Here is a 22,946-nt window from a genome sequence, read left to right as displayed (position 1 = left end):
CTTGTTGGTTTTATTATTCTTCACTAGTCTTGTATATCCTGTGCACATTACGTTGGAATATAAGATAACGACACGCGGGGAGAACAAGAACAGAATATTAAATCTACATAAAAACCAATGTTGTTAACCCTTTTCCAGGCATAGTACGATTTATCGACCACATACGCGCCATTAGAATTTCAACTTTAGCATTCCGATTTAAGGTTCAAATTACATTACACTTTCAGGAAATGTTACTTGTCTTCAAATGAATCATCAAAGCTGGATTAATTGGAATATATTTGGCTATTTTGGGAGAACCTTGTAGATTGGTGCGGCCTGGAAAAGGGTTAAGAAGGTGTCAAGAAGGTACAATACAAATAAGAGGCTAAGTATAGGTTACAAACTTGGAGGATTTAACAACCGGAGTCGCCTTTAAGAGCTTACCCCTCCGTCGAAAACCTCGGCCAATGGTCATATATTTTGTATGGACTGACATTTATCTGATATACCGTTTATCACACATTTGACGTGCCCCTCCCCCGGAAAAATCGGTAGACTGATTTGTACAGAAAATTACAAACAAGGCGTTTCTAGTTGATAAATCCTCCAAGGGTACAAACGAAAAGCTTATTAGGTGCATATTTGATTGATTTGTGGAACAGTTTTTATATTACAGATACTAGGGTGAATGCTACAGTTATTGGGCACTCTTACCAATAAGACTTGTATTACCTTGTTTCTTTCTGATTTGTTCAGGGGCAATCGACCATTATGTCTCAGTGTCGCTAGATGACTCGAAATTACAAAGGGAAATCATTCAGTTTGGATGATGAAAGTTATTTTCCTTTTAGCAAAACTGATATACCTCGAAATGGTTGATCCTATACTAGGAATAATTCTACAATACCAGGCAATATCAAACACAAGTATTATGGACAATTTTGAACAGATATACGAGTACATTACAATTCTTGGACTCCAATAACATACCATTTGTAAATAAGAAAGTCCGAAATCCCACAAACCTTCCACAATGTCGGCTGATTGATAGTTTTTTGGCTGTTTGAGTAGTTGAGTGTATAAAAATAATTGGAGAGATGAAAATTGTGCCCAGCTAATAAAAATGACTAAGATTTGTGTTCCGAAAATGGACAAGAACGGTGTCCAAAGGTCTTATTCGAACTTTATATCTAAACTACGTCAAAAAGCTGACCACGGGCCCTATTCTAACATCCATTAATGTAATTGTAAATAATTATCATGTATATAATTCCTAATAATAACAAAGTATCGTAAAAAGTTGTATGACTATTTTTTCACAGCTCTGAAATAATTCTCATTTCTTTGTTATCACCCGTTACACAATATACAGAGACAGTTTATTTTATATGTATTTAGGTTATTACGAAACTCTCTTACTTGAAAATTTTGTATGGACGTGTCTTGCCCATCATTTTTTTGCTAAACTATGAAATTCAAACGATTTGGCTTGACAATAGTCGAGTTATAGGTTTTTTTTCAAAAACGATGTATGGAGCAGGAACAAAAAATCAATAATACCGTAATAATACCGTAATATCCTGGCAGGTATATTATCAATGTTTTTAAAAAAAATTTTTTTTTTTTTCGCCGATTTTGGCACCCTGTCTTGGACGGCGCCTAGGGCACTTTTTTTGTTTTGGTTGTCACCTGACTTAATTAGTAAGTTTTGGTTGTCACCAGACGATGTCTGGTGTGAAAAGGGCTCGCCAGCCCCGTATCCCTATTGGCCTAGCGACGCTCGGCCGTCCCGCCCTTTGTAGCAATGTACTAATAATGGAACAAGCAGAGCAGAAGCATCTGAATAAAAATACGGAGATGACAGAACGTCGTTTTTATTTCATAATTTTATTAATTAGGTAAATTAGACCATTTCAATCAAGATTAGATACTTAGAGAATGTCATATAATTATTAAATTTGCGCAAGAAAAACTAACTATACATATCTATGTATATAATATGGTAAATACATTTGATGTTTTGAATAGAATTTGTTGAAACAGAACAAGTACAAGCTCTGAGATTATTGGTCGATATTAATACTAACAACACCATTAGGTCATATTTGCAAGCTCCTCCGTCATTTTCTAATTATATAAGTATTTTTTTAATAATATTCGTGGGCATGACATAGAACTTCAGACCCTAAACTGTTTTTTCCAACAAATGGTGTTGAGAAATTGTGGTGGTACGAAAGTAACTTAACGAAGGTAGCTTGCAAAAATAGATCTTAGTCACAAGAAATGTTGTTTTTGTCGTTGATTCTGTCGGCTTCACAGAAATATTTGTTTTTTACCAGCCACGCCGTAAATTAACCTTATAAATACACTAAAATATAAACATACCTTCTATGTACTAAAATTTGGCTTCAAACTTGAGCACTTTATAAAAATCATATAGTAAAACGGTTTTGTTTGAATGAATTGGAAAGACAAAAAAATTAACGAGGTACTTTTTACCGATTGACATACGCAATACAAAAGCGATGTTTATAAGTATTACTTGCTCAATTCTAATAGAAATACTCAGCAAACATTATTAACTTATAAATAAAGACGTAAATGGGTTGTAGTAACATCAAATTTTGCGTCTGAAAAATCTGATTTAAAGGAAAATCTCGGTTCTTACACTATGAATAAGCACTTTCTTTACCTTACAAGCTTGAAAACATGACAAATAAGGCCGCAATCCCACTAAGTCGTGACCCAGGAGGATAGAAGGGCTTGGGAGTTCTGGAGAGTATTTATAGTAGGTATCAGTTGTGCGCAACAAAATTACATTTATTTGTGTATTGAATTACCCATTTATAATGCCTTATCAGTTAAATGTAGAATACCTAGCTAACTAGAAAATCTATTTCTTATAATTTCATAATTTAAGACAAGTAATTTAAAAGTAAAGCTCACAGACTCCATTGGTTGGGCCACCTTGAGATCGGAACGTGAAAGAGCCTGGGTAGCCTAGCAGGAGGATGTCCTGTCGGACGCCCCAGACGACATGGTGGAGCGGATATGCGCGAGCTTCGAGTCAAAAATTGGCGAGAAGTCGCACAGGACTGAGAAAAGTGGCACTGTCTTGTGTCGGAGGCCAAGTCACATTTTGGGTCGCTGAGCCAACGGAGTAAGTGAGTAAGTAAATAATATGAAAGTATAAACAATAATAAGTTTGCTAATAGTGCTTTCATAACTATCCTAATTACTCCGAACGGAAAATAACATTTTAGCTGTAGCTGATTTTATTTGCGATGATATATTACAAATTAAGTTTCCTTATCAAGGATGTGTGGTATATTTGATTGTTTATTAATATTAATAATTTAAGTGCAAAGGCTAATTGTTAGAATTAAACATTTGAAATGTAAGATAGAGAGCTGCAGTGTATTCTATGTTTATATCATATCGTATGAGTCGTGTATAAGTACCTAAATCAACAATGACTAGCAAAAATATTGCTTATTTGATTTATGTTAAGTACACAATGACATAAAATAAGTGTTAAATATAATATGCCATCACAAGGAAAGAGAAATGAATGAGTACATTTCTGACACTATGCTATATTAAAGATATTGTATAAGAACAGCAGAAAAAAAAAACAAACAAACATTCGTTTCCTGATTATAATCATATTATAAGATGTGGTAATCAACTGTTGCGACCAGTACCCCTAGTGTAAATATTTTCGACAGCGAAACGTGACGTACGCGTTTGCGTTAAGTGTCATTTTGTATGGGTTTTTGAACAGCGCGCCAAGCGGGACGTTTTAGAAAGTCAAAAATCTCATACAAAATGACACTTAACGCAAACGCGTACGTCACGTTTCGCTGTCGAAAATATTTACACTAGGGGTACAGAATAGAAGTTTTATAATAACGCTCTGACTTTCTACTAGTCAAAAAATGTACATTTGCCTAATATAACTTTAAAATATACTATTTTTACAGTACATATGGTGCTACTTTACCGCACTAGTGCGATAATTAGCACATTACGTAACTATATCGAAAATTTAAAGGGCCATATGTACTGTAAAATGTTATGTTACGATACATGTCTGAACAGGCAATTCGGAGTTCGTGTCGATTTAAAATACACCCTTTGATCGTGTTTCAATTTATCCCCATTCGTTGCGAATTTCCTATTTTTCGCACTTGTATCGTAAGGTACTATATGAATATAACAGATATTTAAATATGGTAGTTAAAGGATGTAAATAACGAGTTAACTTAACAACTTTTGAATAAGTAATACATAATTACGCAATGAATTTACGATCATTGAAAGCAAATAATTGTTAAGCCATTTTAGGATCAATAAAAAAACTGTGTTTACTAAATTATCTAAGTCTTACTAACGTTATGCTTATAATTAAATAATATAAAAATACTTAGGCCGGTAGTGTTACGGTGTTTCGGGTTGAGCTACCGGTGTGACTATTAAAATTTGTGGTTGGACAGTTTTAAAGCATTTTTTTAATTGACATACCAATATTGTATATAATAATCAGGACACGTAAAACAACTCTTTGGTGATGGTATGGCTTTGACATCGAAGGGCACTAGTTACCTCTAATGTTCGAAAAGCACAGATGTCTTTCAAAAATAGTTAAGCTACGATTTATAAATTTAGTCGATAGTGAATTACTGGTATTTGATAATTTTTATAACTATACTCTTCATATTGTCACAAAGAAATACATATTTTTTCAAAGTATTTGCCATAGTAATATCATAATATTTACGTATCTATTACATTCTTTTCACTTTTAGACACCAGGTAATCACACATACACGCACACACACATTTATAACATCGTTAGACATAAATTTTGAAATATAACAAGGTTAAATTAACGTTTTATTTGTATAGACAATTTTGATACCATAAATACGGCTATCGTTTTCTATTTAAATCCAATGTAACTGTAATAAATAGTAACAGTTATTTTAAGGTAATAACGATTTTTTTTCGTGAAGTACTTCTTACTATCTCTACTAATATATATTATTTTTAAAACAAAGTAAAACTCGGACAAGAATATATAATGGTGAACTTTTTACGAGTATCTAAGGATATAGGTACTTGTGAATAATAAGGATTATTTTTGACCAGTTATGTTATTAGGAATTTTGTCTTTATCATTCAGCTATAAGGGCGTCCGCAACCTGGCGCGGGTGCATGGAGCGGGTGAACGAAAAAAAGTACGAGCAACGCTAACCCGTGCGACGGATTTTACCTACAATGCGTCCGCTTCGTGCACCCGTGCCAGCTAGCGGATGCCCTAATTGGCATCTACCATTGTCATGCGCGTGCCTTCTCATATAGGCCAGAAGGAATGGTTATGTTTTTAGTCCCCATTCTCACATTCTTAAATCGAGTAAAAATATCTTATATAACATAGGGAAAAGTTTTAGTGCGCTCGAGTAGCAGAGAGATTACAATCAAAAGATCAGTTACTTCTCCACTTTAAATTGGCAAAAGTAACGCCATTATTTTCTATCTAGCTCTAGCGACTCCTTCTATGTAAGTTTCTAATGTTCAATGCATTGGGAATGTACTGGCTATTCTAGAAGATAAAGAAGCAGAAACCATTCACGTCCGCCGTCTCAAAAGCGTAATTGAATACTTCGTTTAGGCCTGTCTCCGCGACCTGCAGTGACCGTTGAAGGTATGTTCAGTACCAGTAGTCGTCCACACTGACCTTAGGCCTTGAAGTATTGCGGGAACTCGTTGGACACGGCCCTGACGAGCGCCTGGTCGCCGCGGCTGGAGTCGCCCTCCTCGCAGAAGATGCGGGCGAAGCAGCGCAGCAGGTCGTCCCGGCGGTGCAGGTGGGAACCGTAGTCGGTGTTGCGGATGATGCCTTGGAGGATCTTTAGGTATTCTTGACGGCGCTAAAAGGAAATATGAGTAAATATTACATTTCTGTGCAATTAATATAGCAATCGATGTTTCTTGTTGAAATTGTTTCATTCAAATCTCTCTTTCTTAAACTACAGAAAGTTTACACCGAACGTGGCCCCGAAGGCAAATTATGTTAGCGGCGACTTCAAGTTTGTTCGTGAAGAACTGTTTCAAAAGAATTCGATTAACTCATTAGATATAATTTAAATCGTAAACGGTTACCGTTTCTCCCGGCTAACGGCCCTATATACTGATATAGAAGCGCATTATAGTCTTTGATACTCCAAAACAGTTTAGTCAAGTTGTCAACTCGTTCCACGGAACATTCGGAACGGAACATTTCAAAAAAGTTTTAAATACAAATCAGTTACCGTTTCTCCCGACGACAGATTGACTACTATCTCACGAATCGCGATAATATCGGTGGCTACTTAGACATCATTACTGTAGAAGTGTTCGGCGGTCATCTTGCTCGAAAACTATTCGATTAACCCAGATAACCCTGAAACTATTTACAGTCACAGATTTTTATAATAATTTAGTATGGTGTTATTTACTGTTCTTAAGTTACGAGAAAAATCATGAAAAAAATCAAAGTATAGTAATATCATCTTTTAAATTCAAAACTTGAGGGTACTTTTTAATCAATTTGAGCGGTGTTATAACACCTTGTCGGGCTAAGTGGGTTAACCCTTTCAATCGTATTAATATGGGGGTATATTCAAAATAGTTACCGTTTCTCCCGGCGACAAGTCAGCTAGCTGTCTCACGATAATGTCGATGGCTACTTTGACGTCGTTGGTGTAGAAGTGCTCGGCGGTCTTCTTGCGTGAGAACAGGTCGGTAACCAGCTTTAGTACAGAGTGCGCTGGGGCCGGTTCGTGGTCGAAGATGTGGACTGGGTCGTCTGGAAACAGGGATTGTTATTACATTATACAATGAGAAATCTTGATTGATTTAAAATGTATGGTGTAGAGGTGACATGAGGTTATAGCATTCTAGCATTTATAGTGCGACTCTGTCCGTCCGCCCGTCTGTCTCTTACATTGCTAAATATCTCGAGAACTACTATCGATTTGAATTTTGGAATGGTTATGAACAACGCTAACCCAGACACATTGATAGTGTTATTTTTATGAAAAGGCGTTAAATTTAAAAGTCTAGTTACTACTACTAGTTACTAGGTGGTCAAGTGGGGTATCTTTTGAAATAGCTCACATAGAACATTCCATAAGGGCCTACGCTAGCTGACGCGGATTTGTAGATGAAATCCGCCGCACGCGTCCGCTTCAGTTAGCATCGCGCGCATACTATTTTTCGTTAAACCGCTCGTCCGCTCCGTGCACCCGCGCCAGCTAGCGGAGGCCCTAATACTCGTAAAGAATCATCCCAAAGAAACAACATACACACAGGGCGCGTAAATTAGTTAGCCAATTTACCGATAGATGGTGCTGTTCCCAAACAGGCTTAGTATACTTCTGGTCAAAAACTTCTCGTGTTTATTGTTACATGAGATAATTGAAAGTTTGTACGGAACTCTCGGTGCGCGAGTTAAACAGACTGGCAGTTGACCGGTTTTTAGGGTTCCGTAGCCAAATGGCAAAAAACGGAACCCTTATAGATTCGTCATGTCCGTTTGTCTGTCCGATTATGTCACAGCCACTTTTTTCCGAAACTATAAGAGCTATACTGTTCAAACTTGGTAAGTAGATGTATTCTATGAACCGCATTAAGATTTTTACACAAAAATAGAAAAAAAACAATAAATTTTTTGGGTTCCCCATACTTAGAACTGAAACTCAAAAAATCTTTTTTCATCAAACCCATACGTGTGGAGTATCTATTTATAGGTCTTTAAAAATGATATTGAGGTTTCTAATATCATTTTTGACTAAACTGAAAAGTTTGCGCGAGAGACACTTCCAAAGTGGTAAAATGTGTCCCCCCCCCTGTAACTTCTAAAATAACAGAATGAAAAATCAAAAAAATATATATGATATACATTACCATGCAAACTTCCACCGAAAATTGGTTTGAATGAGATCTAGTAAGTAGTTTTTTTTAATACGTCATAAATGGTACGGAACCCTTCATGGGCGAGTCCGACTCGCACTTGGCCGCTTTTTTTATTAATGGCTAGAACAAAGTTAGAGCTAAATTTTTCCAAATATATACCAGTACCAGCAGTACCGTCATATGAGGTAACATTAGACAAAGGAAATATTCTCAAAATTAATGAACGTGGCTGACTGCAGTGTAGTTTTTACAATCTTTGAATCAAAAACTATGCTAAACGGGACGGAATAGCAAAATAATAAAGTTGATCTACCCATATCTTAGAGCACCACAGTACAAAACAGTCTGCCGATTTTTGTGGGGGAGGGGCACGTCAAATGTATAGCTATTTGTACGTAACGTACACGTCAGTTCATACAATAAGTATGACGTGAGTATGACCATAGGCCGAGGTTTTCGACAGAGGGGTAAGATTTTTAAAGGTTACTCCGGTTGGTTAAATGCTCTAAGACCCATATAGGTAATTACAGGTACGAGCACACTTTCACGGTTAGATTGTAGATCGTAGAACTGTAAATTGTAGGCCTGAATCTGACATTTTTTTTATATAGGAGGCAAACAAGCAGACCAATTGCCTGATGGTAAGCGATTACCTTCGCCCATGGACACCCGCAACACCGGAAGGGTTGAAAGTGCGTTGCCGGCCTTTAAGACGGGAATACGCGCATACCATGGATGTACGAACATACCTTCTCGGTTAAGCAACAGCAGCACCTTCTCACAGAAAGTCTTGGCATTGTCCCTCCTCTCCAGCGCGTTGAGCAGCAGATTATCTACCGGAGTATCGAACTGTAGATTGTAGGCCAGGAGCAGCGTCAGGAAAAGATCCGGTATTTGCTCGTCCACATCTGTTTCTGGGGGATTCTCGATCAGCTCTAGGAGGAATTCAGCGAATTCTACGCCGAGTATTTCTGTAAATAGACAAGAGGTTTGCTGTAATTAGAACAATTTGTTGCGGGAACTCACATGGAACGTTGGAAACTCGAACCTCGTTAACACGAAATAAAAGGCTATTATTATCATCCAGTAAATTTTACCTCCATAACTATAATTTTGTACCTTTTTGGGGTCGAGACTCTTGGCCCGTGGGGTTGGTACGTGATTACTCTATTTAAGGAGTTATCAAAAGAATATCAGACGCCATCGGTGATCATAGAGCTGGCAGCTTCCTCGCACAAAGAATTTGTACAGCGAGAAAATGCTGCCAGCATCTACGACCCCATGCTGCCGGGGGATAGTTTTTAGGGTTCCGTATCCAAAGGGTAAAACGAGACCCTATTACTAAGACGTTGCTGCCCATCCGTACGTCTGTCCGTCTGTCACTAGGCTGTATCTCATGAACCAGATGATGTTTTTCTGTTGCCGCTATAACAACAAATACTAAAAAACAGAATAAAATAAATATTGAAGGGAACTTCCATACAACAAACGTGGTTTTTTTGCTCGATTTCTTGAACCGTTCGTGCACGAGTCCGACTTGATCTTGGCCGGTTTTTAGTAGTTTAAAGATAAAGATAGTTTATTATTCAAGTAGGCATATTACAATGCGCTTATGAACCTCAAATAAAGCTACATCGGCTCTAACCCTCTGACCACCTCAAATCCGAGAAGATGTAAATCCCCCCTCAATTGGAGGAGAGTATCCCAATATGGACTGGCAAGAAACTCGGCGGGACACATCTTTTCAAAACATTACATCTTATAATTAACATGCATAAAATAATAAAAAAAAAACAATTTAGATTACTATAGAAATCATGCAATTACATACAGTAGCTACTTTTCTTAATACATAGAAATTTGATAAATATATATATAATATATATATATATATATATGTATATATATATATATATATATATATATATGGTTTAAGACATATCAAATCAAACATATGTCATATCAAATCATACAAATACTTTTAAGATAAGTTTTATTTAATTTTAGTTTTAGGTTTTAAGTTTTATGTTAGTTATTTCGTAAATTTAAATTCGACCTTTAATTGTCTCAAAAAAATAGAGGTAATATTGTTTTATCACCTGTAAGAAAAAAAACCTTCAGAAATTCAGACTTCTGCAAAGTTGGCAAACACTTATAAGGTATTTACCGAAGTGTGTGACGGGCAGCTTGTCGGCCATGGACAGCACCATGGACAGCAGCAGCGCGGAGTGCGACAGGCGGCTCACGGCGCGCGGGTTGTCGCGCATGTCGCGCGCGATCTCGGGCGGCAGCTGCGACAGCGCCAACGTGGCTAGTGCAGTGCGCTCCAGGCCGCACATCACGCCGAAGGCCTGTAAACGGAATAACCATTCAATTCATTAATACAGATACTACACTAATACTATCTTGTACAACGAAATGTTCAAAAATATTTTTTTACGGTAACTGTACCCACTCTGGTTTATCGGCATACTCTGACAAGCCAGCTTTGTCAGTATCAAATAGAGGTAAATCAAAAAAAAATGTAGACTGGAATGATCACAAATTTTAAATTTTGTGGTTAAACAAGGATACAGTTACCTTCAATAACATTGAAACGCGCAAAAATAGCTGACACAATATTATTTATTAGAGCCGTAAAAAGCCATATTTCTGGATGCTTCGTTGTACAAGATAATATTATATGTTACAGTATAACGAGAACAAGTTCATTTGACATCATTCTTAGATTGATAACAATGTCTTCGAAAGCGTCGGAGATACAGACATGCTCTTTACTTTAAATACCAACCTTTGTCATAACTTGATAAGCGCGATGTGAGACAGCTTCTTTCGAATGGGTGCGCTGTCAATTGGTAGTATTTTATACAGTCCGACCTAAATCTGTTTTTTTGTCGAAACCTAAAGTTCGGTTTCGCTCGTTTCGCCCGAAACTCGATTTTTAAGTCGAAACCTGCCGAAGTCGTACTTTCATAATTTCTTTCGCCCATGAATATATCTAGTAGTAGTAGTCATACTTGTAGGAGAAGTTGTCTTAGCGGCCATCGTGTCTCCATCTGGTAGTACTGCACTAGAGTGGTCACGTAAGCGTAGCGGTGGCTGCTCAGCACGTGTTGCGATATATTCACATCCGCGTTGGACTGAAACGACCATTATAAATTTAATTTAATTTTCAATAAACTTAAAATTTAACTTAGATTTTTTCTTTCGATTTGGCAACAAAGCTGTAAATAAAACAATATTTTTTTATTAATACCAACCATGACCTGGACAGCACTAAAACGAGAGTCGTGGACATCAAGGGCTTTCCCCAGCAGTGTGACACTCAAATAGGCTAGAAAAACAACCTACCATAACAGAAATAAGCTCGAGCAATTGCGTCTGTATGTCGTGCGCGTCGTCGTGCAGCGCCCAGCCGCGCTGCTGCGCGTCGTTGGCCGCCTTCGACAGCGCGTTGAGCGCCGTCAGCATGCGCAGCGCGTCCGGCGCCGCGTCCATGGCGTTCCGAGGGCATGTTATGTTGCTGTTCGCTTCTCGGAGAAGCGCATCGATGATTGAACGCGCAGCACCGCCGGGTAGGAACTCCTGGAAATAATCATAATGATACAGGTATACAGCTTTACTAAAATTTGCAACAGCCTCTCTCTTGAATGCCTTGCTCAGCTGTATTTGCTATATATCTAAGACTGTTATAATAGTGTACCAAATGCTTAACCGCTTGATCGCCAAAGACGTCAACTGACGCGCGTGGCTATAGCCAAATATCAACCTTCCTACATTCCGATAAGGTTCACGATAACGCGCCGCATACGGCAGGCGTCGCATTCAAAGTAGAGTCAATTGAAATTGCAAATAATGTAAACAAACCAATTTACCTTTCTTACTTTATTATCTCACTCTTATTATTATCTATTCTATATTTATGTATTGACAAGATGCAACATTAATACAGTCAGGTCAGGCTGATTCCAATGAACTTTGATATTAGATAGTGTGGTGTCAATGGCCCTAAGTCTGCTTCTTGTTTGACAAGTTTTATAAACCAATCACCTCAACTACAATATGAAGCATATAAGATAATGAACCCACTCAAGTAAATTAAAGATAAATATAAAAATTTACTTCTAGGGATGAACATGGACTGTTGTATTATAAATTGTTGTAGGATGCAATTCACTAGTGCTGTCCAAGGTGTATCATTATATAAGGGAAATTTCACATGTGTGGTGCCCTTGAGCTCATTTTAAATGCCTCATAATGAAGTATCCATTTAATCTGTGATGTAAAATAATGTCATAACTCACCCTCAAGGATATAAGGACAGTCACCTTAGACATTTCATGACTGAGCTGTGTCCAAGGTGTATCATTATACAAGGGAAATTTCACATGAGTGGTGACCTGGAACTTATTTTAAATGCCTCATAATCATGGATCTGTTTAATCTGTGATGTAAAATAAAGTCATAACTCACCCTCAAGGATATAAGGACAGTCTCCACAGCCACCTTAGACATTTCATGACTGAGCTGCGTCTCCTTACGGACAGACTGCACTATGTCATATATGGCGTTAGGTTTGATACTCTCGCTGCTATCCTGACTGTCATCTTGGTTGTCTGTGTCTGAGGATAACTGGATCGAGGAAGTTTTGGTAATGCCAGTTTTCTTACTATTATCATCATTATCTGAAAAAAAAAAAATACTGGCTAACATTTTTAGACTTTGACCATGCTAAGTTTCCATCAACTGGGCAGCATACCTGCCTGCTATACGGCTTCTTGGGCTACCAAAACTTTTAAAGGAAACTCTACTTTTTTTTTAAAGATTAAATCTCCAATAATCATAAATTTTGAGAAAGAGTAGCATTTTGGACTCCGTTAAAAGTTAAGTACAATCCAAAGTTAAGAAACATCTTGAAGTATTATCTCTTTATTGATCTTGTGTCTTAGATTAGGCATTTTATAATATGAATATAAAAGTAAAATACAACAAATCATACAAAAATAATACAAAATACATATAAACACATTATAAAAAACCTAACCTAGGGTGCCGCCAGCAGCGGGGCAGGGCCCAAGCTGCCGGTGGTCAGGGCCGCAGAGAGAGGAACCGGCGGACTATCCGCGCCGTGTCCAAGATCACCGCCTTCTGCATCTGACCCTTGATCCAACCACCTAGCGAGAGTCTCTCAAGGTGTTGGTCGAGACTCTTCGCTATGAGACCATTCGCTGAAACGACTATCGGGACAATGATCGTCGAATCAACATCCCACATGGCGGTTATCTCGTGAGCCAAGTCTAGGTACTTACTGGACTTGTCCTTCTCGGCTTTCACGAGATTCTCATCATGGGGGATGGTGATGTCGACGAGCACGGCCCGGCGTTGCGATCGATCTATTATCACGATGTCAGGCTTATTGGCTACAATAGTCCTGTCAGTGATAATAGATCGATCCCAATAGAGCGTGGCACGACCATTTTCGAGAACTGGCGCAGGTGAGTACTTGTAGTACGGTACTTCGCGGTCCACAAGGCCGTATAGAAGAGCAAGTTGCTGGTGAATAATCCTGGCTACGAGATTATGTCTGTGCAAGTACTCGCCGTTAGCAAGATGAGAACAACCGGAAATTATATGCCTGAGTGACTCTCCGGGACGGCGGCATGCCCGACAAATGTCGACCGTACCGTCCTTCAGGATATATTTCCGATAGTTGTTCGTCATCATCACTTCGTCCGCAATTGCACAGGCAAAACCCTCGGTTTCTCCGAAGAGGTCCCCGAATCGTAACCAGTTCACCGACGCGAGCAGGTCCACGTCGGGTCCCGTGAGGGCCTTGTAGAACCGCCCGTGTAGCACCTTACTCTCCCATGCCGCCTTGCGATCCGCAGTACTTAGTACCACAGGTTTGCGCCAGTTCTCGTTTGCCAAGGAGAGCGGCGTGAGGTTCCTGTCTACTGCCACCACATCACGATGCATTCCACACTCGTTGTTAAGGAAATAATTCCTGAGATTGCACACCTCGCGGTTGTGGAGATCTTTGGCGTTTAGGAAGCCTCGACCTCCACACTTCCGTGGGATGTACAATCTCATAACTGACGAGCGTGGGTGTAGCATACGGTGTGTGGTTAGCAGTAGTCGGACCCTCCGATCCAGGGCGTCCAGCTCGGTCTGAGTCCACCTTAGTATGCCAAAGGAGTATGTGAGCAGGGGCATTACCCAGGCGTTGAAGGCGCGCACTTTGTTGCCTCCTGACAAAAGACTGTTAAGGACTTTTGTGAGCCGACTGAAAAAGCGTTCCTTCACCGACTGTCTAATACCCTCATCCTCAACACCCAACGACTGTGACATACCAAGGTATTTGTAGGTTTCTGATTCAGAGATAGATCTGAAAGCCATTGCCTCAGATAGTTGTAAATTTGTTGAATTTACAACCTTCCCCCGCTGTACATGCATAACTGCACATTTATCAACACCAAACTCCATGTTGATGGCACTACTGAAGACTTCGGTGGTTTTCAGTAGCTCCAACAAGTCTTGGCTATTTGGTGCAAATAATTTGAGGTCATCCATGTACAGAAGGTGAGAAATGAGTATTATTATTATTAATTCATTTATTCATGTATAATCTTGAAGTGCAAATACTATCTTATACAAATATCTCACAACTGTGTCATAATTGAAACTGACAATCACAACTAGGAAATTACTCACCAACCACCGACTTTGGTGAAGAGCTGTCTCTTTCCTCACTAATATATTGCTGAGACACAACGGGCCTCAAGTCAAAAGATGGAGAGACACCATTAGGAGGTGTAGCATCATCCAGGCGTGGTGGAGGTTTGGGCGCTGGTGGCTTCTTGTTCTGTGGCCTTGTTAATATCTGCAGCTGCTTCTTTTTTTCACTCAACCTAGCTAACAACTCCTTCTTCTGCCCCGACATGGCATTGTCCTCATTTAAAGATTTAATGCAACTACTAAGGAACGCAAGAAAGAACTCCGGCTCCACCTAAAAGTGAACACACACTGATTTACTGATGTAATTGTACTCTAATTACAAAACATAATAGGAACATGCCAGACCTTGACTGTAGCGACGTAATTGGAGGGCACAAAGCCGACTTGACCCTTTTTATTAACGACATGCCACCAGTTCCTCTGTTTCACGTTCTGTTGTTGTAGATAGAAAAACTCGCCCTCCGTGAAGCTCAAGGTTTTCGCCAATGTTGCTTCGAAGTCATACAACGCTTGAAGCATCTCATTGTCCTCTGTAAACCATTTTAAATGATGAATTTCTCAAATTACTGTAATCCACACCCAGAAGGATAAGGTATCCGAAAAATAAACAAAATACAAATCTTACCGAAGCCGTTTTGGCTATCACCCATTCTGATTATATATTTTTTTCTTTTAATAGTAAATTTGTACTGAATTTTCAGTATTTGAGTCAGAGTTTTCGCATTATGTTTATTTGCAAATTTAAATAATGCAACTTGCAAGAACCATCAACAAATCAATTTCATTCGCGATTTGACAGTTTCTGGGCTGCCAGGCCAATTTAAAATCAAATAGTACAATTTCATTCAAATAATTACAATAAATAGCAATGAATAATAAAAGTCCGAATTATTTCAATTCAAGATAATTAAATAGAATTATCTATAAACCAAGAAATATTAAAGTAAATATTATCTTCAGTACAATTACGTAATATAATGTTGCTGTAATCAAAAAAGTACTTTTCGATGTTTACGGGGCTACGTACATATTTCAAACTTCAATTATTATTCAATTTAATTCCGTGTTTCTTTAAAGCTGAGGACTTACCGCGAACCACGTTCGACGTGTTTCCTCTCTGTCGCACTTGTAAATTCGTACGTAAGCGCGACAAGGAGGCAACACGTCGAACGTGGTTCGCGGTAGGCCCTCTGTTTACAGCCTGATTTACATGCGTGATTGATTGCTTGCCAAGACTTGCCAAGCGTCAGGGACGCAGCTACGCGGTGGAATGAGATACCTAGCAATATCGCTTGCTCCTTCTACCTTCTAACACATAACTGCGTCCCTGACGCTGGCAAGTCTCAGCACGCATGTAAATCAGGCTTTAAACTAATGTATACATACGAAATCGGGACTGATTTCGGGCCTAATAATAGTTTTCCATTTCACGGAATATCAGCACGTCGTTAGCAATTATAAAGATAGGGTATATGTATAAAGATAGGTCATACGAGGTATATGCAACGTTCTTGACATTGACATATATCTAAAGATGGGGTATACGAATGATACTAAGAATGGTGCTAGTTCAGTGGTGTCACTCACAATTTCGAGCCAATCGTGTAGTCGCGTGTTACGGCAAGTAGGGTTGTAGAAGGTAGATGCCGCTACGGGATGAATGTACTTCTCTACTCTCTCTACTCGCAAAACACTTAATACTCCTGACGCTGCCGGTAGTGCCGGCCTTTTCGACTGCCACCCAACAATCCCCTGATAATTTCCAGTTAGCACTTAAGGCTGCAGTTAAATAATGAGTTTATTCCAAAATAAAACATCTCTTCTTACGAGTATTAACACAATCCAAGTCCCGGGAATAAAGGATATGGAACCCTCCTTTATGCACGGTCTGATACGTACATAGTTATTTTTTTTAAATATTAAGAACATTTTCTCTGCTAAAGAAGTAGAGGCAGACCAAGATAAGTCGGCAGCGATTTTGACGGCTCAGACAGTGCAAGTATTAATTTTAAACGTCAAAAATATATGACGTTTACTTAACACTTGCACAGGCTGGGTTATCAAAATCGCTGCCAACTTATCTTGGTCTGACTCTAGCTAGTTGATTTGTATACCTGACAAATCTATCATTTAACAAGAAAATGGTGTACACTGGTATCTATTACGCAACATAATAAGCAATTCCATAAAGCTCGAACAAGAAAAGGCTATAACATTATAGGTAGGTACAGTCAGCATCAAAAGTAGCGGATGAAACAACGCGCCAAAAGTATCTGATATTCGGGATAACTTTTCCAAATATAGATAAATTTCTAGAATTCGCGATCCAAAGTATATCTTTTACAGTCTTTGTTGTTCTATATTAAAGACATCACTTTTTGTTAAGCTGTTACAGAATGGTAGATACTTATGAAGCGTTATTTGATCCGCTACTTTTGATGCTGACTGTATAACCTACATATTTTTCATGTTTTTCCTGTTACAAGGAAGAATGTTTCTTTTATTACCTACCAGGAATGCGTTTCATCAGGGTATGTCCCGCTACCATAACTTTAATGTTTGTGTAAGTAAAACAAATAGGTAAATACCTATCTGCTTAGTTAATGGAATTTAGACAAAGGAATTCAAGGAAAAACTATGAATGAATCTTATTGCTCTACTAGCTCACCCGGTGAACTTCGTATCACATCATCTACCGTATTCGTCTCCTTTTAGCTCGTCACGGATTATCCAATCATTATTTTACAATTACAGTTACTGACTTATCAAATAAGTATTCTACGTACAATTTTTTTTCGGAGCGGTTGTGGCATTTCCGTATTTATAAGATGTAAAAAACACAGGGCCTACTGCGAAACACGTAAATCTAAATTTCGTTACTTTATCGCTCGAATATGCAAGAATAGAAGGGCAGAGAATTCCAATGCCGTTTATTCCAATTTTGGCCTCAGATTCATAATAAAGGACCCCTCGGATCCACAGATATCGATTTTATTTCATATTTATTTATTGTTTACATGTACGTAGGTATAATTGCATATGGAATAGCTTTAGCTCTAGGTTTGTGTCGTATATGCTACCTCTCTGTAGAGGTGTCTGTGGAGGTATTTTCGTCTTGATCACAGCAAAAAATGCGGCCGTTTAGTTCAATTTAACCTCTGATTCCTAATGAAGGGCATCTCAAATCCTCAGATATCGATTTTCACTTTGATCAGAACAGGAATGCAGAAATTCAAGATGGCAGCCGTTTATTCCAATTTAACCTCTGATTCCTAATAAAGGGCCTCTTAGATCCTCAGATATGGATTTTCATTTTGACCAGAGCAGAAAATAGAAATTCAAGATGGCGGCTGATATTTTTTTCGATTTTGACCTCAAAAGGGCCTCTCGGATCTTCAGATACCTAAGTATCGATTTTCATCTTGTTCTCAGTAAAAATGCAGAAATTCAAGAGCCCGTTTTTTGTTTCAATTTTGGCCTCAGATTCATTATAAAAGGCTTCTCGGATCCTCGGATATACATTTTCATCTTGATCAGAGCAGCAATGCAAAAATTCAGGATGGCGGCCGTTTATTCCAATTTCACCTCTTATTCCTAATAAAGGACCTTTCAAATCCTCCGATATCGATTTTCATCTTGATCACAGCCTCTCAGATCCTCAGATATCGATCTTCATCTTGATCAGATACATTTGGATTTTTTTTTTTTTTTTTTTTTATTTATTCATTTTAATTAACACAGTATAACAGTTAAAACTAAAGCACTGTGAAATTACATATTGAACCTAGACAATCTAGACATGGATGATGGAGTCACATAATCATTCAATTTCATGTTCCATTAAGTTTTTAGTGTCAGATTAACCTTTTGAACGCCACGCCTATCGCACGCGGCGTGTAATCGTGAACCTTGTCGGTACGCATGAAGGTTGATACTCGTATTGGACTGTAGCCGCGCGCGTCATATAACGTCTTTGGCGGTCAAAAGGTTAAGACGGTGCAAGTATTAAGTAAACGTCATCATTTCATAGACGCTTGACGTTTAAAATAACACGTGCCCCGTCTGGTCTATCAAAACCGCTGCTAACTTAGCTTGGTCTGACTCTAATTTTGTTTTATTTGTAATTTAAAGTTAGGGTCTGTAATAAATTATTACAATATTCTATTTCTGAACGCACTGCACCCATAAAGTTCGACAACCAACAATGAAAATGCTTGGTGACGGTGACACTTGCTATTGTTATTATTATTTGTATTTAAAATCTAAATACGCGATGATCCGAATATAGTAGATGTATGTTGTCCATTCTAAATCTTTATTCAATTTGAGGGGACTCGAGTCTACGGCACCGGCAGGACGGATCATATGTTTGACAGGTAGGAACAGTTGTATGGGAAAATGATATCGTTGTGTTTACTATTTTCCTCGTAATTTTTCCATATTTTCTCACCGTCTAAACCTTCTCTCTGAATATTTCAATACCAAAATTAGCCAAATCGGTCCAGTCTTTCGGAAGTTATGCGATCAGGATCACATACATTTCGGCGATTCATTTTTATTTATACTCGTATATATATTTATATACACCGTGTTTTTTTCCCGTTAATTTCAAGGGTGCATTCCTGAGCTTAAATTAAGTACGTTCTCAAAGACACCGGTATTCTAATTAACTCAATTTCGGAGTTAATCAATAATTTATTTTTATCTTATAAGGCCCTTACAAGCGTATACACTAACCTTAGGGTCTGTATACATTTGCTACTAAACGTAAGTACTATCTCGATCGATGTTCGAAATCACATTGATATGTCAGTTTTCAATTGTTTGGTTAAATTAAATTTAATGCCCGTGTAACAACAACGCTATATGCAACATTTAGTTACTTTTTATATTATTATTTTTTTTATTACATTTAATTTTATCGTACAAAATTTCCATAAAATCGAATGTTTCATTTAGTACACAAGAATAATTTCGACAAGCAAATTGTAAAAAGTCTTTTAATGCAGTTTTATTTCTAGAAAAAAAAAGCGGCCAAGTGCGAGTCGGACTCGCCCATGAAGGGTTCCGTACCATTTATGACGTATTAAAAAAACTACTTACTAGATCTGGTTCAAACCAATTTTCGGTGGAAGTTTGCATGGTAATGTATATCATATATTTTTTTTAGATTTTTCGTTCTGATATTTTAGAAGTTACAGGGGGGGAAGGGGGGACACAATTTTTTTCACTTGGAAGTATCTCTCGCGCAAACTATTCAGTTTAGAAAAAAATTATATTAGGAACCTAAATATCATTTTTGAAGACCTATCCGTAGATACCCCACACGTATGGGTTTGATGATTTTTTTTTTAAATTTTATGACGAATTAAAAAAAAGCTACTTATTAGATCTCGTTCAAACCAATTTTCGGTGGAAGTTTGCATGGTAATATCATATATTTTTTTTAGATTTTACATTGTGTTGTTTTAGAAGTTACAGGGGGGGGGGGGGCACACTTTTTTTCACTTTGGAAGTGTCTTTCGCGCAAACTATTCAGTTTAGAAAAAAATGAGCTTAGAAACCTAAATATCATTTTTGAAGACCTATCCCTAGATACCCCACACGTATGGGTCTGATGAAAAAAAAAAATCTTTTTAAATTTTATGACGTATTAAAAAAAAAACTACTTACTAGATCTCGTTCAAACCAATTTTCAGTGGAAGTTTGCATGGCAATGTATATCATATATTTTTTTTAGATTTTTCATTCTGTTATTTTAGAAGTTACGGGAGGGGGACACACATTTTTCCACTTTGGAAGTGTCTCCCGCGTTAACTATTCAGTTTAGAAAAAAATTATATTAGAAACCTCAATATCATTTTTGAAGACCGATCCATGGATACCCCACACGTATGAGTTTGATTAAATAAACTTTTTGAGTTTCAGCTCTAAGTATGGGGGTACCGCCAAAATTTATTGTTGATTTTTCTATTTATGTGTGTTTTTGTAGTTTCAACAGTATAGTATGTATAGTTTCGGAAAAAAGTGGCTGTGACATACGGACGGACAGACAGACAGACAGACAGACATGACGAATCCATAAGGGTTCCGTTTTTTGCCATTTGGCAACGGAACCCTAAAAATTGCTTACTCATGTTCATAACAGTTCAACATCCATTTGTTAAAAAGTCCCGACTATCTGTGAGAAGTGTGCGTCATACTCTGTCTACAAATAAATCGAGAGAGCGTGACGGTGACGGTCACGTAGGTCATGCGATATTGCTTTTAGATATGATATATTAAACAAACATAAACTTCAGGCCGTCCCCTTTCGGGAAGAACCTGTGTTTCCTCAAACAGCAGTATAAGTAGTGAACAACGGACTACATTAATTAGTTTGAGTTTAACATTTGTGTTGTACGCAACTCAACATGTTGAAAGTATCTCTTTTGCTGGGAGTCATTCTGGTGGCGTTTGTGGCTGAGTCAGCCTGTCAGCGGTTTATTCAGCCAACGTATAGACCGCCGAGACAACGAAAACCTATCATACGTCGGGTCCGGGAAGTGGGTGAACTAACATCACTAGCAGACGATGTTCCGTACCTATTAGATGAAGTGGAGTTATTGGAAAGGACTGCGAGGAGCTTAGACTCACCCAGTGCGAAACGCGGAGGTGGCAGCCATTCGCCGTCATCAGGAAGCCGTGATACCGGCGCCACGCATCCGGGATATAACCGTCGAAATGCACGCAGCCTTGACTCTGTCGACAGACGTAACGCACGAGAAATCAGACTCCCCGGTCATCTCAATCCTCTTAGGCCGAAGCCTTTGTACCCGCGACCAAGTGTTCCAGCACCGGTACCTCGCATTCCCATATATGCGAGAACTGCTCGTGATATTCAAATTCCTGGAATAAGGAAACCCACGCACCGTGACGTAATAATTCCGAACTGGAATCCCAATGTCAAAACGAATCCTTGGGATCGTCTCAGAGGACGACATGTAAGGAGCATAGACATTACCAAGCTTAATAATGATATCGAAGTTGTAGATTTCCCGCATGAAAGAGTTGCTAGAGATATTCAAATTGATGGTCTGCCGAGGAAGCCTACGCATCGTGATGTGATAATTCCGAACTGGAACCCTCATGCGCGCACTAAGCCGTGGCAGTCGCTTGGAGGGGCTGGTCGTGGTCATTGATATATAGGAAGTGCTAATTAAATATAATATTGCGTTTAAAACAGGTAAATATAAATTAATTCGATCCAAACATGTTTTGATTTCAATACTTACAAGCTACTTCCTTCTAACCTTATTTTTCTGCCTCGCCATTAAATTAAATTGGCGATGGGAGATCGAGTTTAAATTATTATATTGGTTCGCTATATAGATCTACCTACCTACCTACTGAGGGCCTATCATTCATTTCGGGTTTAAAGATATTTATTATTCTTAAAAGAAATTAACATTTCACTTCATGAGACTTAAAAACCATTTACATACATGCCCTGCAATTGCGCCCGTGAGTATTGATTTTATTCTTACATTATTTACATTATTTAGAAATATGACAATAACAAAGTTCACAAAGACCATAGTGGGTAGTTATTGCAGTACGAGAAATAGAGGGACAGGTAGAATACAATATCCGCACGCACACTGCACTTAGCGCTCGGCGCATATTATTTCCATTCATTATTTATCTTAGGTAGCGTTTCGTTTCTTTTTCTGCAAACGATTGTCACCTTGGCTTGGGGACTTCCCCAGAATAGATAAATACTCGTATAAGTAGGTTGGTGTCAGTTAGTGCCTACTAGGCTTTATTGACGAGGGAGCATTATGTGGGCGTATTCAAATTCAAACACCCACAACTAAATACTAACAACAAGTGTAGGAAAGTCGTTGGAAACTTCTTAATAATGATATTAAAATTACCACGTTTACAGCCAATTTACTAAAATAAAAGAATACTTTCTTTTTTGGTAAACAATATGGCATATAGATAAGTATGATGAGATATAAACTAAATTAACTTATCTTTTGTAATTTATTATATTTTGATATTTGGTATAGTATTTTTTGACGTCGATTTATACATAAGTATAGGGGTAGATATAAATCTATCTAACAACTTTATTAGAAGCCTTTATGAAAAGGAACGGTAACATTTATTTTATAAGTCACAATTTTACTTCTCTTTTGTGGACAATAAGAGTTGTTATAATGTATTCAAAATGATTTCGGGGTTTTCTTTCATAATTAAGTCGAAAAATGGAAAGAAAATCATTG

The 22,946-nt window shown here is 38.1% G+C and overlaps 2 protein-coding genes across 2 annotated transcripts; one reads left to right on the top strand and one right to left on the bottom strand.

Annotated features, from left to right (window-relative positions):
• Positions 1 to 1,840: 1,840 nt before the first annotated feature.
• LOC133521458 (NCK-interacting protein with SH3 domain) lies at positions 1,841 to 15,487 on the bottom strand. Its single transcript, XM_061856425.1, has 10 exons — positions 15,302 to 15,487; positions 15,022 to 15,206; positions 14,653 to 14,947; positions 12,415 to 12,626; positions 11,293 to 11,526; positions 10,959 to 11,081; positions 10,109 to 10,292; positions 8,691 to 8,912; positions 6,660 to 6,832; positions 1,841 to 5,915 (listed from the first exon to the last, which is right to left on the bottom strand). The coding sequence occupies exons 1-10, from the start codon at positions 15,324 to 15,326 to the stop codon at positions 5,724 to 5,726; spliced, it is 1,845 nt and encodes a 614-aa protein (XP_061712409.1). The 5' UTR covers positions 15,327 to 15,487; the 3' UTR covers positions 1,841 to 5,723.
• A 5,550-nt stretch (positions 15,488 to 21,037) lies between these two features.
• On the top strand, positions 21,038 to 21,918 carry LOC133521439 (uncharacterized). The gene has a single exon (XM_061856399.1). The coding sequence runs from the start codon at positions 21,090 to 21,092 to the stop codon at positions 21,855 to 21,857; it is 768 nt and encodes a 255-aa protein (XP_061712383.1). The 5' UTR covers positions 21,038 to 21,089; the 3' UTR covers positions 21,858 to 21,918.
• The last annotated feature ends 1,028 nt before the right edge of the window (positions 21,919 to 22,946 follow it).

This window comes from Cydia pomonella, chromosome 9 (assembly GCF_033807575.1).
Source record: "Cydia pomonella isolate Wapato2018A chromosome 9, ilCydPomo1, whole genome shotgun sequence".
NCBI classification, from domain to species: domain Eukaryota; kingdom Metazoa; phylum Arthropoda; class Insecta; order Lepidoptera; family Tortricidae; genus Cydia; species Cydia pomonella.
Note: the sequence above shows the minus strand (reverse complement) of the source record. Positions and strands in the feature narration are given on the sequence as shown.